We start from the raw sequence: 13,769 nt of genomic DNA on the forward strand, positions 1-13,769 counted from the left end.
AGTTTGTTGTTAAAAAAGTGAAAAAAATCAACAAGTTGAAAATGGACGTACGGACATTTTGGTACCGATTTTAGAGTTGCTACGCTTTCTTAATAAATTGTACCTAACTACTACAGGGAATTTGAAATCGATAGGACAATTCTAACGTGCCTAAATTAACGAAAAAAGCTATCCGTCACGGACGGACGGACGGACGGACCGACCCTAATTATAGAAAAGCTTCGCTTTTAAAAACGAGGATGACAATATCAAAAAAAGCAAAGCTCTGAAACAGTAGGACAAACGAACATCAACACCTGTAGTAGAGTGTCAAAGCCAAATAAGCAAGGGGTCAATTTCCAATTTATTTAAAGACTAGCGGCTACGCCCCTAGAGGCTTATAGTGGCACTTTAGATGTTTTTGTTTGTTAAAGTCTCTACGTTACTTCTTTGTTTTACGATACCTCTTTATGTTACGTTGAAGTCTCCCATATATTTTTTAATTTTTCGATTTTTTTGTCATTTCTTTTGGGAGGGTGGTTGTACCCTCCCCCAAAATAGTTATAAACCTTTCCAGAACCCATGATAATCTACCCTTATAAGGAGAACCAAATCGGTTCAGCGGTTAGCGAGATCCTTCGGTACAGACACACAGACAAACAAACAGACAAACATCCTGTTACTTTAGTATAAGGATTAAAGGGGGGGGGGGCTTACTGAAAAGTATTCTAACAACAGGGAGGAAGGGAAGGAACATTGAACTGTAACTTACACTTGTACCCAAAGTTATCTAATATTTCATTCGTAAGATTCTGAACTTTTTAAACCAATAATTATAATCTACAGAAGGGGTAATTTTGTTTATCTTTGCAGTCGATGTATGCACATCAATTTATCGTCAATTGTCTTATCCCTTAAGATCACTGGACGGACAAACCACGACGTACGTACGGCCTTTTAGTTATAGCTGCGCTGCGTTAACATTAACAGTCAGAGAGAGAGAGAGAGAGGACAGTGGGCTGTTTATTACACTAGTCCCCAAAGTTTTATATTAACGTTTCGTTATTTGTTGGCTTAACAACTTTGGGACCAAAGTTTTATAATAACGTTTCGTTATTCGTTGGCTTAACAACTTTGGGGACTAGTGAATTTTGATCTCTTGATTCTATTAAGTTGAGTGTTCAAACGTCTCAACCACTAATTTTACGATAGAGAATGGATAACTTTTTGTATCATCATTGGGGATTTACGTCAATACATCGGCTATTGTCTTATCCCTTTAGATCCCTGAGTTTTATATATTTATTTAAATCATCGTATTATAGACAACTTTCCGCGGACATTATGCGGATAGTATGGCTGAGAACCGGTTCTAATCCAGCGGCTATTACCTGTTCGCCTTTCCGCAGTGACAGCTGATTCTCCCCCGCCGAATAGAAGTCGTACAGAGCCACAAACAGCTGCGGATCCTCGCCGCCGATTTCGGCCGCCGAAATTCCCGGCGGTAGACATGCCAAGTTTTCACGGGAATCGCCGCCTTGAAAAAAAACACGATTATTGTATTTGTTTCATTAGTAGCGAAGCTACTCCATAATTCATACGTACGTCTGTACGTCCATACGATTGCTTCATCGTTGATTTGGGCATGTTAAAATTGTCCTATAGATTTCAAATCTAGCATTATGATTCCTGTATCAGATAGGTACAATTTAGAGAGCTGATCACTCTATAGCAATTATCAGAAAATCTATATGTCCATTTTAACATGAAGATTTTTAGCTTTTTTTAAAAACCATCCATTCTATGTCTAAAGCTTAAGATTTCGATAACTACTAAAATGAATAGAGTTCTCCCCAGGACGGTTTAAGGCTTATTTATTTTAGATGGTTTTAGGTTATTTTTCTGCTCTCTAAGCCCTTTGAATGCAGAGTTCCTAGATGCTAGGGGCGCAGCCGATAGTACAATAAAAAGTAGATAAGGTTTTTGGATCATGGAAAGAAAACGAAGTTGCGAGTTTTGTCGAAATTGCGAGTTTTGTCGAAGTTGCGAGTTTTGTTTTCTCCTATTTCTAGCCCCTGCGAGGCCAATTTATTAACCCTGCGGGTCAACCTAAAGTTTTTAACTTAACTAACATAACCTATCCGAAGCTTCTGTGAAAATACGAAGAAACCCACTACTTCGTTTTCTTTCCATAATCTGTTTTTTGTCGGAAGCTTTAAAAAGTACCCCTCGGCCTCCCCCCCCCAAAAAAAAAAAAAATTCTTACCTGTCCTAAATCTGTTTAACTCTGCGGGGTTGAACTCCCCCTGAAGGCCCCCCACGGCTGAGGGGGAGCTGGGGACATCTGGGAGGGGGCGGTGCTGCAGCAGAGATTCTAAATAAATAAATATTTTGTTCAAAAAATCTCCTAAAATATCTTGAAAAAATCATCTAATTCTTTTGTAAAAATCTTATTAGTAGGTATCTTTCTAAAGCATGAAACTTTAAGTTAAAGATAAATAAGATAAAAACGTTGTTCTAAGCCATAATGAAAACTTAATATCATATCGTATTATAGACAAAATCACTGGATTAAAGCTGTCTTTAATATGATGTGATATATAACTTATAGGTATTATAATAATAAATAAATGATTACATAAAACATTTTTAATAAAAATTTTGGAAGATTTTTATTATACATATATAAAAAATTATTTAAATAAATACTGTCGATCATATAATAAAATATATAGTCGAGCATTTAATAATATATTAGATACTTAGCCCCCAGCGATACGGGTGGGAGGGGAAGGTTAGAAAAATCGCCTAAAAAACACCCCAATACAATTATAAAGCTCCACTAAAAAGTACAACCGATCAATTTGTTGAAGTTTTTTGCTTTTTATAAAAAAAAGTATTGCTTTATTTTTTAGGATATTTTATATTTATCGTACAACATATAAACTCTAATAAATCGAACAAAAAGTTGAAAAGTAACGGCTAACGGCTCAGCCGTTTCTTTGGCTATTTTTAGGGCAATTCTGTCATAAATTACGTAGGAATCAACTTTTTGAAACATATTTTTTCTTTGAATCATGTGAAATGATCCAAAAAAACATTTTTTAGATTTCTAGTACCAGCAACTACCGGCTAGCACCGTTTGAAAACGTTTTGGAGCGGAAAAGCACAGTGGAATCTTTCGCCAAAAAACGGGACATTTAGAGTAGACAAAAGTAAACTTCAATAAATAAGCTTGTATTTGAAGAAATGATGTAATTTCTTTTGCTTTAACTCGGAAATAACTTAAATGTTGCCTCTGTTAACTTCTAATGTGCATTTGGTAAGTACGTCTTGCTGTTTTGGAGGAGCGAAGCTACCCTATTTTTAAAAAATCTATAAAACTTCATAACTTTAGTTAGGATAGGAATATTTTAACAAAATCAACGTCTATGTAAATATTTCTTCAATGCAAACAATGTTTGTGAACAAGAATATAGCGTCAGGTGCACCCATTTCGAGTCCCGGCATTTTTAGGTAGGTCCAGTATAAGTAAAATAGGACACTTATAAGGCATGTTTTCAAATATTTTTTTTACAGATATAAACAACAATACCTAACATAATTTTCAAAACACTTTTGATTTTGTGTTAATACCTTTATTCTAGGTCTAGCTATCTTCATTTAAAGTTTGTATAAGAATATAAGCATAATTACTTAAATTATATTCTCTCTCAAACGTATATTTCTCTCATTCTCTCTGATGCGTATATAATGTTTTTGCAATATTATAATTAATCTCCAAATTTGAATTTCTGCTGGACCAAAACCAGTTAGAACTACAAATTTTTTTAGAACACATGAAATTTAGCAAATTTAATTGCTAAAATAAAAGTATTTTTAAGTCATCTTTATTTAACGACTCCTTTATCCCTTAAATGTCCATTAAAACCGCGAGAACGGCAAAAATCGTTAAAAATCACGCCAACGGCGGCAAATAACGGCGAAACGGTTCGCCAGAGGCAAATGATGCATAAGTCAAGAAAGATCCGCCTTAATAAGTTTGAAAATATTGCAGAGATGACTTTGGGCTCTAAAATGACTCCTTCCCCCTCTAACGGGGGAAAATTTGAAATTAACAAGAACGAAATTGTTCAAACTATGCAATGTAAAATGCTCAATTACCCAAAACCGGACAAGAGGCCCCAGGTTGTGAAAACTGTTTTATACACAATACATGTTGTATATTATTATTGCAAAACCCGGGGCCTCCTGTCCGTTTTTGGGTAAAATGGAGAAAACTGATTTTTTGGGGTTAAAAATCTTAATATTTTTGGTGAAATTTTCTCACAAAATGTCAATTTACACCACCAAAAAAATATTTTTTAAATTTTTTCTTTAAATAGACATTGGTACAGGTATCTGAAAAGTACCTCAATAAATTTTTTTTTTCATAAGATGAACATAAATGTATTTTTTGTTGCCTTGAAAAAATTGTGTAAAAAAATCTGGAAAATCATCAAAACTGAAAAGAAATTTTTCACTACCTTTTTTAAAAATGGCATAAACCCGCCAAAAATTAATATTTTTTTAAAATTTCTTTTCTAGCTGTCTACTTACAGCCATTATTAGGTCCTAGGATAGATAAAAGTCGATTTTAGATTTTTTGGATGTCCCGATTTTTTTCAAAAGATCCCACTGTGAAAAGAGTATTATGTGGAGAGAGCTTGAAAATACCCAAAAAATGGCTAAACGACTGAGCCGCAAGCCGTTAGCCGCTACTTTTCCAATTTTTTGTTCGATTTAGGAAAAATAGACCTACCATGGATTACTCATGCAAAATTTCAGATCAAAATTCGAATTCTAAGTGCCATTTATACCTTGATTACGAGATGGTTGCATTAACCCCCCCCCCCCTTATATACATACAATTACTATAAAAACATACAATACATGTGTTATTATCACGGTTAAGTATTATTTTTATCTATTAGATATTTTAAATCCTTATATAAAAGTAATAGGACGTTCGTCTGTGTACATCTACCGAGCTAACCAATGAACCGATATGATTCTTATTTTTAGTAAAGCTTATTTAAGGTTTATAACTATTTAGAGAGGGTAATCCCACCCTCCAAAGAAAAATCAAACCTCCAATTTGTAAAAAGATTTCCCCCATCCATGCCCCTAGAGGCCTCTTTTGTAAAAATAGATAATTAGAGAGAGAAAGAGAGTGAAAATGTGAGAAAGAGAGAGAGAGAGAGAAAGAGAGTGTGTGTGTGTGAGAGAGAGAGAGGCTTCGTCACTATAAACATATGGGAAACTAATTTACTAACAATATCCCTCCAACAAAAAATTAACCAGTCAACCCCCCCCCCTCTCCCCTCCTTGCTATTTAACCGTCTAAACTTTTTCAAAATAATCAATTTAATAATTTTCATTATTTATAATTTTACTATTAGGGGAATCAGCTAAAAAGTTTTAAATCAATGGGACTTTTCTAAAATATTAAATCTAACTATCAGGCTATGCATTACAGAAAGACAGACAGACCCGGAGGGATCTAAAGGGATAAGAGAATGGCCGATAAATTGATGGACATCCCCAATAATGATACACAAAATTATCTCTTCTTTAAATAACAATTAGTGGTTGAAACGTTAGAACACCCAACTAAATAAGCCAACCAATCAAAATTCATTAAAAGTTCCCAAGGCTAATAAGCCAACGAATAAAAAAAAAGTTATCATAAACCATTGGGGACTAGTGAAATAAACAGTCCAATGTTTCCTCCCTCCCTGGGGGCAGGTAGGGGGTGGGGGGTCAATGGTCCACAAAATAATCAAAGGGGGGTTGTACCAAATTTCTATCTTGAATCAAAGTTTCATTAAGAAAAATTGCGCCAAGTCACTTTTATCTAATCAAAAAAAATCAGGGACGAAGGGAACATTTGGCTGTTTATTACACTAGTCCCCAAAGTTTTATAATAACGTTTTCTTATTCGTTGGCTTAAAAACATTGGTGACTTTTATGGATTTTTTTTTGGTTGGTTCATTAAGTTGAGTGTCCTAACATACATATTTCAACCACTAATTTTGATCTACATAAGGAGTTATTTTGTGCACCATCATTGGGGATGTACATTAATTTATCGGCCATTGTCTTATCCCTTTAATTCCCTGGGTTACCATTCACAGCTGCATAAAATAGCACAAAAAAGCATGAAAGGACAAACGGACAATCCAAAATAATACAAAAAAGTATACAAAAGCACCCATAAGTAGCGAAGCATAAAAATCATGGGTGGACAAACAGACAAAGTGAGTTATAGAGCAAATGTTCAATGTTCATAACAAAAATAATATAAATAAATAACTTTATAAATACACATATATGTACAATGTACATTGTACATAGAAAAATAAAAAATTGAAAACTAAATTTGAAAGATTTTTATAAATATTTTGGAAGATTTTTTTGCACATAATATTTTTTTAAAAATCGAATATTGTCCCCATGGCAAAAGCCTGGATACAACCAAAATAGGTATAATATAGTATTGTTGTTGTGTTGACTAGAGTTTAATCATCCTATATACATATATATCTATCTATTTATCTATCTATCTATCAATCAATACACCTGTATGTCTATCTGTCTATCTATCTATGAATCAATCTATCTATATAATAGTAAATCAATCAATTTATTTATCTATCTATCCATCAATCAAACAATCAAACAATCTATCTATAATTCTATCTTTTAATGAATCTATCCATCTGTATATCTTTCTATCAATCAATCAATTTACTTATGATCTATCAATCAATCATTCCATCTGGATATCTCTCTATCAATCAATCAATCTATTCTCATATCTATCCATCAATCAATCAATCTATTCATATATATATCCATCAATCAATCAATTTATTTGTATATCTTCCTATCTATACATCTATCAATCAATCAATCCATCTGTATATCTCTCTAAAAATCAATCAATCTATTTAAATATCTTTCTATCAATCAATTTATCTATATATCTTCAATTAATCAAGCAAGCCTTCTGTTTGTCTATCTATCTATCAATCAATCACTCTATTTATGTAGCTATCCATAAACCAATCAATCTATTTATCTATCTTACTATCTATCAATCAATCAATCTTTCTACATATCTATCAATCAATGAATCCATGTGTTTGTGTATCTGTCTATCTACCTGACTGACTAATATTATCATGACAAGATAAAAGCTTCTGACGACTTTTTCTTCTAATCTCTCTGAAATAAACAAATACATTTTTCAACCCCCCATGATATATCACTGCTAACTCGAATAGTTATTTATCGCATCGTATTATAGACAGCTTTCCGCGGATATTAATATAAAAAATTATTTAGCCCTTCTCAGTTTAGCGTGGGTAAACTCAATGTAGCATGGGAAAACTCAATGTAGTGTGGGAAAACTTAATGTAGCATGGGAAAACTCAATGTAGCATGGAAAAACTCAATAAAGCATGGGAAAAATCAATGTAGTGTGGGAAAACTCAATGAAGCGTGGGAAATTTCAATGTAGTTTGGAAAAATTCAATAGAGAATGGGAAAAGTCAATGTAGCGTGGGAAAACTGAATAAATAATGGGAAAATTATAGTATTTGTTCCTTAATCTGCTGGTTCCAGGATGCTGTATAATATTCCTGTTCTCTGCCTGACACCCAGAACCCATTCCACTACTTCCTCCTTTTCCAATTGTAGATTTAATTTAGACTAGAAACAAGATAATACCCAAACCCCCTTATCTTTAACTAAACTGGAAATAAGAGGGGTAGTTTTTCATTTGTTTGTTAACTACTTTAACTCTAGTTAGGATAGGTAATATTGTGTAGCCAACCAGGGTTAGGGCACCACAATTAAACGTTTTGCAGGGATAGAGCCCCCCATATGAAAAACCCAAACTACTTCTCAAATTCATGTACATAACTACTTATGATCCTTGCCATACAAGTTAAATTTCCATTTAGACAAAAGATCATTTGAAGTATTTGTTTCAATTTCAAATCATCCATTCCTGAAGATTTTCGACTGAGAGTCTCAAAATGTTGTTCGCTATAGCTGACAGCCACGGGCTTTTTCTTGCTTCGAAGCATTCCCCCCAGAGAAAACACTTAATTTGTGTAAAAATGCTGTTGTAATTTATATCATTTAACGTGACAATTTTGGGGAATTTAGTGAATTTTGATTGATGGACACATTGTGTTGAATGTTCAAATGTTTCAAAATTAAATTTATTTTTACAGAAGGGGTAATATTGTGTAACATCAATGGGAATGTATATCAATTTATCAGCCATTGTCTTATCCCTTTAAATCCCTGTGTTCTACATGTATTTCTCATACTGAAAAAAAAAACTGTAGACACCAAATTTTTATATTCAAGTATTATTGACAATTTTTCTGACATTAAGACTTTAACAGCATGAGTATTAACCTATTGATGATGTATTAACTGTGGTAATTTTTCCGCCAGCATATCTGTGCTCCATCTGGCATGGATCTAGTCCACCAGGGTGTCTCCGGGACCGACTGCCTGTATGCGGATCTGAACTTGAACCTGCTGACTGTGGACAATGATGACTAGATAACCACATAGTTTGTTGTGGTCGAGAGGGCACACTATACTCAGAACCTGCCACATTTTCTGCAAGATTGAAAGAAACTTTTCACATTTATGATTGTGATATTGCCATAGGCTCTTTTGATCTTATTGGGCAAGCTTAAGGAGACCTATCACTGACCTATCATCTACACAGATCACTCACAGATCAAAGCATTATCATCACCAACAATATACAAAAAATCCTTAAACATCAAAAAGCTGTATCTCATCACTACACATGTTTTCACTCTATAGACAAAATAACAAGAGTAGATAGAAAAATGTATGAGAGAAAAAAAATGTGAATTTAGTTTCTGCCTAAATCTGATTGGTCTGAGCTATCACAGTCTTCAAAATTGGTTCCTTTTCAAAATTAAATAAATTGTTAAATAAAAAAAGTAGGATTGTAACTTTTTCTGTACTGAAAGATGTTTGTAAATAGTAAAAACATTTTTGATATTTTTTTTGAGTATTGAACAAATTAAAAGTCAGACATTCCCTATTTGTGCAACTAATGAAAAAAAGCAACACAGTTCCTGAGGATGGGGCTGAGGAGGTTTCTGTAGAAGAAGTGGAGGTAGAGCTATAGCCATAATCAATTTCATGTTGTGATGCAGCCACAACATCACCATCTTCTAGTGGATTTAGTTCAACTGATTCATTAGCATTTGCATTTGGCAGTTCAAAACTTTGGTAATTATGGCTTAATTCTTGGATGTTATTCTGATGATGTTCATAGTTGGCGTGAGGGGCAGAAACAGCACTACTAGAGCTTCCACTAGTACAGCTGCTCTGCTGACGAGAATGTGCAGAATCTGTTTCATTTAGATAAGATGGACTAGCATCATTCAGATATGAGTTTTGGTGTGAAGAATTCAGATATACAACATTATTCTGTGTACTTGAAGGTAGAGAAAAGCTTGAGTCTCCTACACTGCTACTAGAGTTGCTCATCTGACGTGTATGAAACACTTCGGCGCCACGTTTTATTTTAATTTCTTGAGCAGTACTTTCCAGAGAGCCATACATGGATCCACTAAACTCTTGAGTGGTGTTCCTCAAGGATCCATTTGATGACCTAGGATAATACCTACTGACAAAAGACTGACTATAATCATTTGTTTCCTTGTCATTCAGTACACCAGAAGCTTCATGATTGTGCTTATCTTTCATGGCACCCTAAGTTAAAATTACCATCAGGTTTAAAGTGATTTAATTTTAAAATTTAGTGATATTTACTCTCAATATTTAATCTAATAGAATTACTGGAAATTTGAAATTCTTATGAAATTATGTTGAAATTTATTAACAAACTATTTTGACTTCAATTTAAACCTGATGGTTGCTGTCAGCAACAGTATTGACTGGATTGACATGGATACATCGATCCTGGAAACAACAAATATCACAGAAAATATCCTCAATGTGTTTCTTATTATCATCTCTATTGTGATCTAAAAGATTTTCTTTGGTGGCGGCTGCAATACTATGAGGATTAAACAATCTTTGGTCTTTATCTGCTACTGTGGTGGTTTCTTTTGGATTATCTTGGACTTGACCACCATCAATCCAATAATTTGCTTCATCAGCATAGTGAACTCGTTTCTTTTTGTGGTTTATTTTATTAATTTGTAAAACCTTTAAACAACAGATTTCAGATTATGTACAAAATAAATGCAATGTAAAAGAAGAGGGCAAAAGTCAACTTTGGTTTACTTAATATTTAATGAATTTTATAAGTAGCAATAATCTTCAAAAAAATTTACTTTTTGTAAGTTAAAATTTTAGAGCTTATTGTCTTAGTTACATATTAGGTGTATTGAAGCAGTAACATAAAGACCCTTGATTACAGGAAAGTTTTACTAAAATTAAATATTAAATCTAGGTTTTCCTTGTCTGTAGAATTACTGATAATGCCCTCAGGTAGACTTAAAGTTTTCCTCCTATGTGGAGTAGATTTTAAATTACTTCGCTGAACTTGCTGCTTGCGCCTCTTTGGCTTAAGCACAATAACTCCTCGGTCAAGTCGCTCCTGCACACAGTTCATAGAAATGACAACAATTTATTTTGGCTTTAATAAAGAGTTTTTACAGAAAGCTAGATAAGATAAGATGAGATTACAGTTTTTTTATTGTTAAGTAAGGCATATGTTTCATGTATTCATATTAGTACACGCTTGAGGCAGGGAGACTTCTCTTCACATCTATACCATTAAATTCCTGTTTTCTTCCAACTCTTTCTCAATAGAATCAATCAATGTTGCAACTGTAGTAATTTAATCAATCTAATAAGTGTTTTAACTGGAATATTTTTCTTATGTATACTGTGTAGGTACTAATTAAAAAAACCACATTAGTTGTGTTATCTAAAGTATTCTCATGTAAAGGGATGATACAAAAGGTGGTAATATTTTTGGGCTGGTTGTCATTTTAGTGAACTGTGCCTGTCTGCTGAGCCTGGGAGGTGGCGGAGGTGACCGGAAGAATACATCTCTGTCAACCCTAGGGGGAAGCAGAGGACTTGGGGAGGTAGATGAGGAGAGAGAATTGCGTTGCTGTAGTAATAATTTTGTTACTTATAATTTCCCATGGTTCATAAGATGGTTCATTTCAAATTTTTTCTTAGATAGAAAACACTCAAGCAAGATTAGTATAGTCTAATTAACATTGCAGTTGTGACATCTATTGAACTATCCATATAAAATCTGAACAACTCAACATATTCTTTGACTCTCTATAGTTGTATTTTATTCATATACATAACAATACTTTAAGTCAACTTGACATAAATCTTTAAAATAACAGGATGTTTATCTGTCTGTTTATCTTGAAGGATCTTGTTAACCACTGAACCGATATGGTTCTCCTTTTCAGGGTACCTTCTCATAGGTCTTGAGAAGGATTATAACTATATTAGGGGAGAGTACCACCACCCTACGAACAGAAAATGCAAAAAAAAATATAAAAAACGTAGCCCTGTGAAAAAACACCGGACTTCAATATAGATTGAAAAGAAACCTTTTAGGTGCCCCTAGAGGCCTCTAGGGGCGTAATTACCAGTAAAAAACTATAGTTGTATTCGGAAATCAAAAGGGATAAAACAATGATGATAAATAAATGTACAACAGCAATGCTGATAAACAACATTACCCCCTCTGTAGATTGAATCATGACATTTTTTTGAACCAAACAATTGAAATTATCTACAAGTACTTTATGCCTATGAGCAAACTAATAACCAAGATAAAGTGGTTACAAAAATTATGGGTTCCAATGTAACTTATATCAAATTATCCTATACCCCCCTCAAGTTGTATCTCATTCCTATACATTAAGAACACTACTGTCTACCCAACAAGAAATAAAGTAACAAAATTCCTGTTGGTCCAATCTTGTTGATAATGGCATACACCATATTCGCATTATCTGCAATTTCATTCCAACATTAATATCATCTCAAAAGAGATTATTCAGTTCTTTTTTTTGGATCATGTCAAGAAGACTAAGTTTTTTGTTTTTTTTTATTGTACACAAAGTGCAAAGTATCCTAGGTATTTTTAGTTTCGAGACATTGCCTCTTAAGGGGCGTTTCTTTGTATTTTCGCAGTAGCTTTTCTCCTATATCTAGCCCCTGAGGGTAGCTCTAACACTGCAGGGCTAATTGCCTAACCCTGCGGGACAATCACTAACATTTACCTAACCTAAAAAAATCAAAATCTACTGTTAAAATACGAAAAAAACGCCCCATATGAGGCGATGTCACAAAACCCCTAAGTACTGATTTTAGTGGAAGAAACTGATTTTAGTGGAGCAAAAGTTTTTTAAGAATTCACCTCAGGTTATGTCAAACTATTTGTAAAGCATGCCAAATATTTATGTGAATATTTCATTCTGTATTAGAACTATTAATGATAATTTTTAGTATTATTCTATAATTCCAATTGTCTGTCTATTCTTACATAATGCTCTGGTGAAATTTGATTATCTCTGCTGCTAGTTAAGATAGACACTTGAAATTTTGAGTGAAGATTCCCTGTATTAATAAACACCTATTGTTTAATCTACTTAGTTTATCAGTCAAGAAACTTAAGTACTAATCTATAATACAAAGTAGAACGATGTCTGTCTGTCTGTCCGTCGTCTGTCTGTCCGTCTGTCCCTTAAGATTGTGGTAACCACTGAACCGATCGGATTCTACTCTTCAGGGAATATACCTACTGGTCCTGTGGTGGTTTTAGGCTATTTCTTTGGTGTGGGACACCCCCCCCCCCACCCAAAAAAATCTCCCACCATTTTTTTGAGGCAGTTATTGCAAAATAACTAACAGCTAGAGGCTAGGGGCGAAGACGCTAGTTTTTCCTAAAGGTTTACCTAGTGATTCTCTTTCTATCTATTTCTTTTTTATGTCAACTAAACATCTTCTCACTTTGAGTGTTTTTTTATTTATTTTGTACTTGGCTACTCATGGATGTTGTCATACTAGTTTTATGTTCGTTTGTTTAATAATTAATAATTCTGCATATTTAATCTTGAATGGATTCAAGCCATGGATTCACATTAGCTTTTCAAAATTCTCATCAATTTAAAGAAAATATAGCAACAAATATTATTTGAAAGGAAATTAGGATTTTAAGTGTCAAATAAACACAAAGTGACAGAATAATGTGTTCTAGTTAAAAGTAGCTGAGCTAAAAAAATATTTTTGCCAAAAAAAAGTTATTCTATGTAAATTTGAATTAACAACATGACTATAATAACAGGGATCTAAAGGGATAAGACAATGGCCGAAATAACTATGTACATCTCCAATGATGATACACAAAATTTCCCCTTAAGTAGATTAAAACTAGTGGTTGAAACGTTTGAATACTCAACTATGTAAATGAACCAACCAATCAAAATTCAATAAGAGTCCCCAAAGTTGTTAAGCCAACAAATAAGATAACTTTATAATAAAACTTTGGGGACTAATAAAGTGCCCATTGTCCTCTCTCTCTCTCTCTCTCTGATATAACAATGCAGGGATTTGGGGGGAAGTAAACTTATTTATCATCCATTGTCTTATCCCTTAAGATCTTTCGCGTTTTATTCAGATCATGAAATTTCATGGTGAGAGGGGTTGGGGGGGGGGGAAATAAATTTTATTTG

At 33.6% G+C, this 13,769-nt stretch overlaps 2 protein-coding genes across 8 annotated transcripts in view; both read right to left on the bottom strand.

Annotated features, from left to right (window-relative positions):
* Positions 1-13,769, bottom strand: part of Abl (tyrosine-protein kinase Abl) — a 126,255-nt gene that overhangs the window by 76,425 nt on the left and 36,061 nt on the right. For all 7 annotated transcript variants that reach the window (XR_013875157.1, XR_013875158.1, XM_080149022.1 and 4 more), the window contains exons 4-5: positions 2,246-2,353; positions 1,371-1,516 (exon numbers count right to left, since the gene is read on the bottom strand). Coding sequence is in view for 5 of the 7 variants with exons in the window: in XM_080149022.1 (XP_080005148.1) it covers positions 1,371-1,516; positions 2,246-2,353 (254 nt within the window). In the remaining 2 variants the exon portion in view is untranslated. The remainder of the gene's footprint in view (positions 1-1,370; positions 1,517-2,245; positions 2,354-13,769) is intronic.
* LOC145307214 (uncharacterized) lies at positions 7,286-10,257 on the bottom strand. Its single transcript, XM_080149593.1, has 6 exons — positions 9,958-10,257; positions 9,159-9,801; positions 8,941-8,970; positions 8,455-8,664; positions 8,034-8,131; positions 7,286-7,705 (listed from the first exon to the last, which is right to left on the bottom strand). Exons 2-6 carry the CDS (start codon positions 9,793-9,795, stop codon positions 7,535-7,537), a joined length of 1,146 nt encoding a protein of 381 aa, XP_080005719.1. The 5' UTR covers positions 9,796-9,801; positions 9,958-10,257; the 3' UTR covers positions 7,286-7,534.

Source organism: Acartia tonsa, chromosome 15 (assembly GCF_053477335.1).
Source record: "Acartia tonsa isolate MP-2025a chromosome 15, ASM5347733v1, whole genome shotgun sequence".
Classification (NCBI taxonomy): domain Eukaryota; kingdom Metazoa; phylum Arthropoda; class Copepoda; order Calanoida; family Acartiidae; genus Acartia; species Acartia tonsa.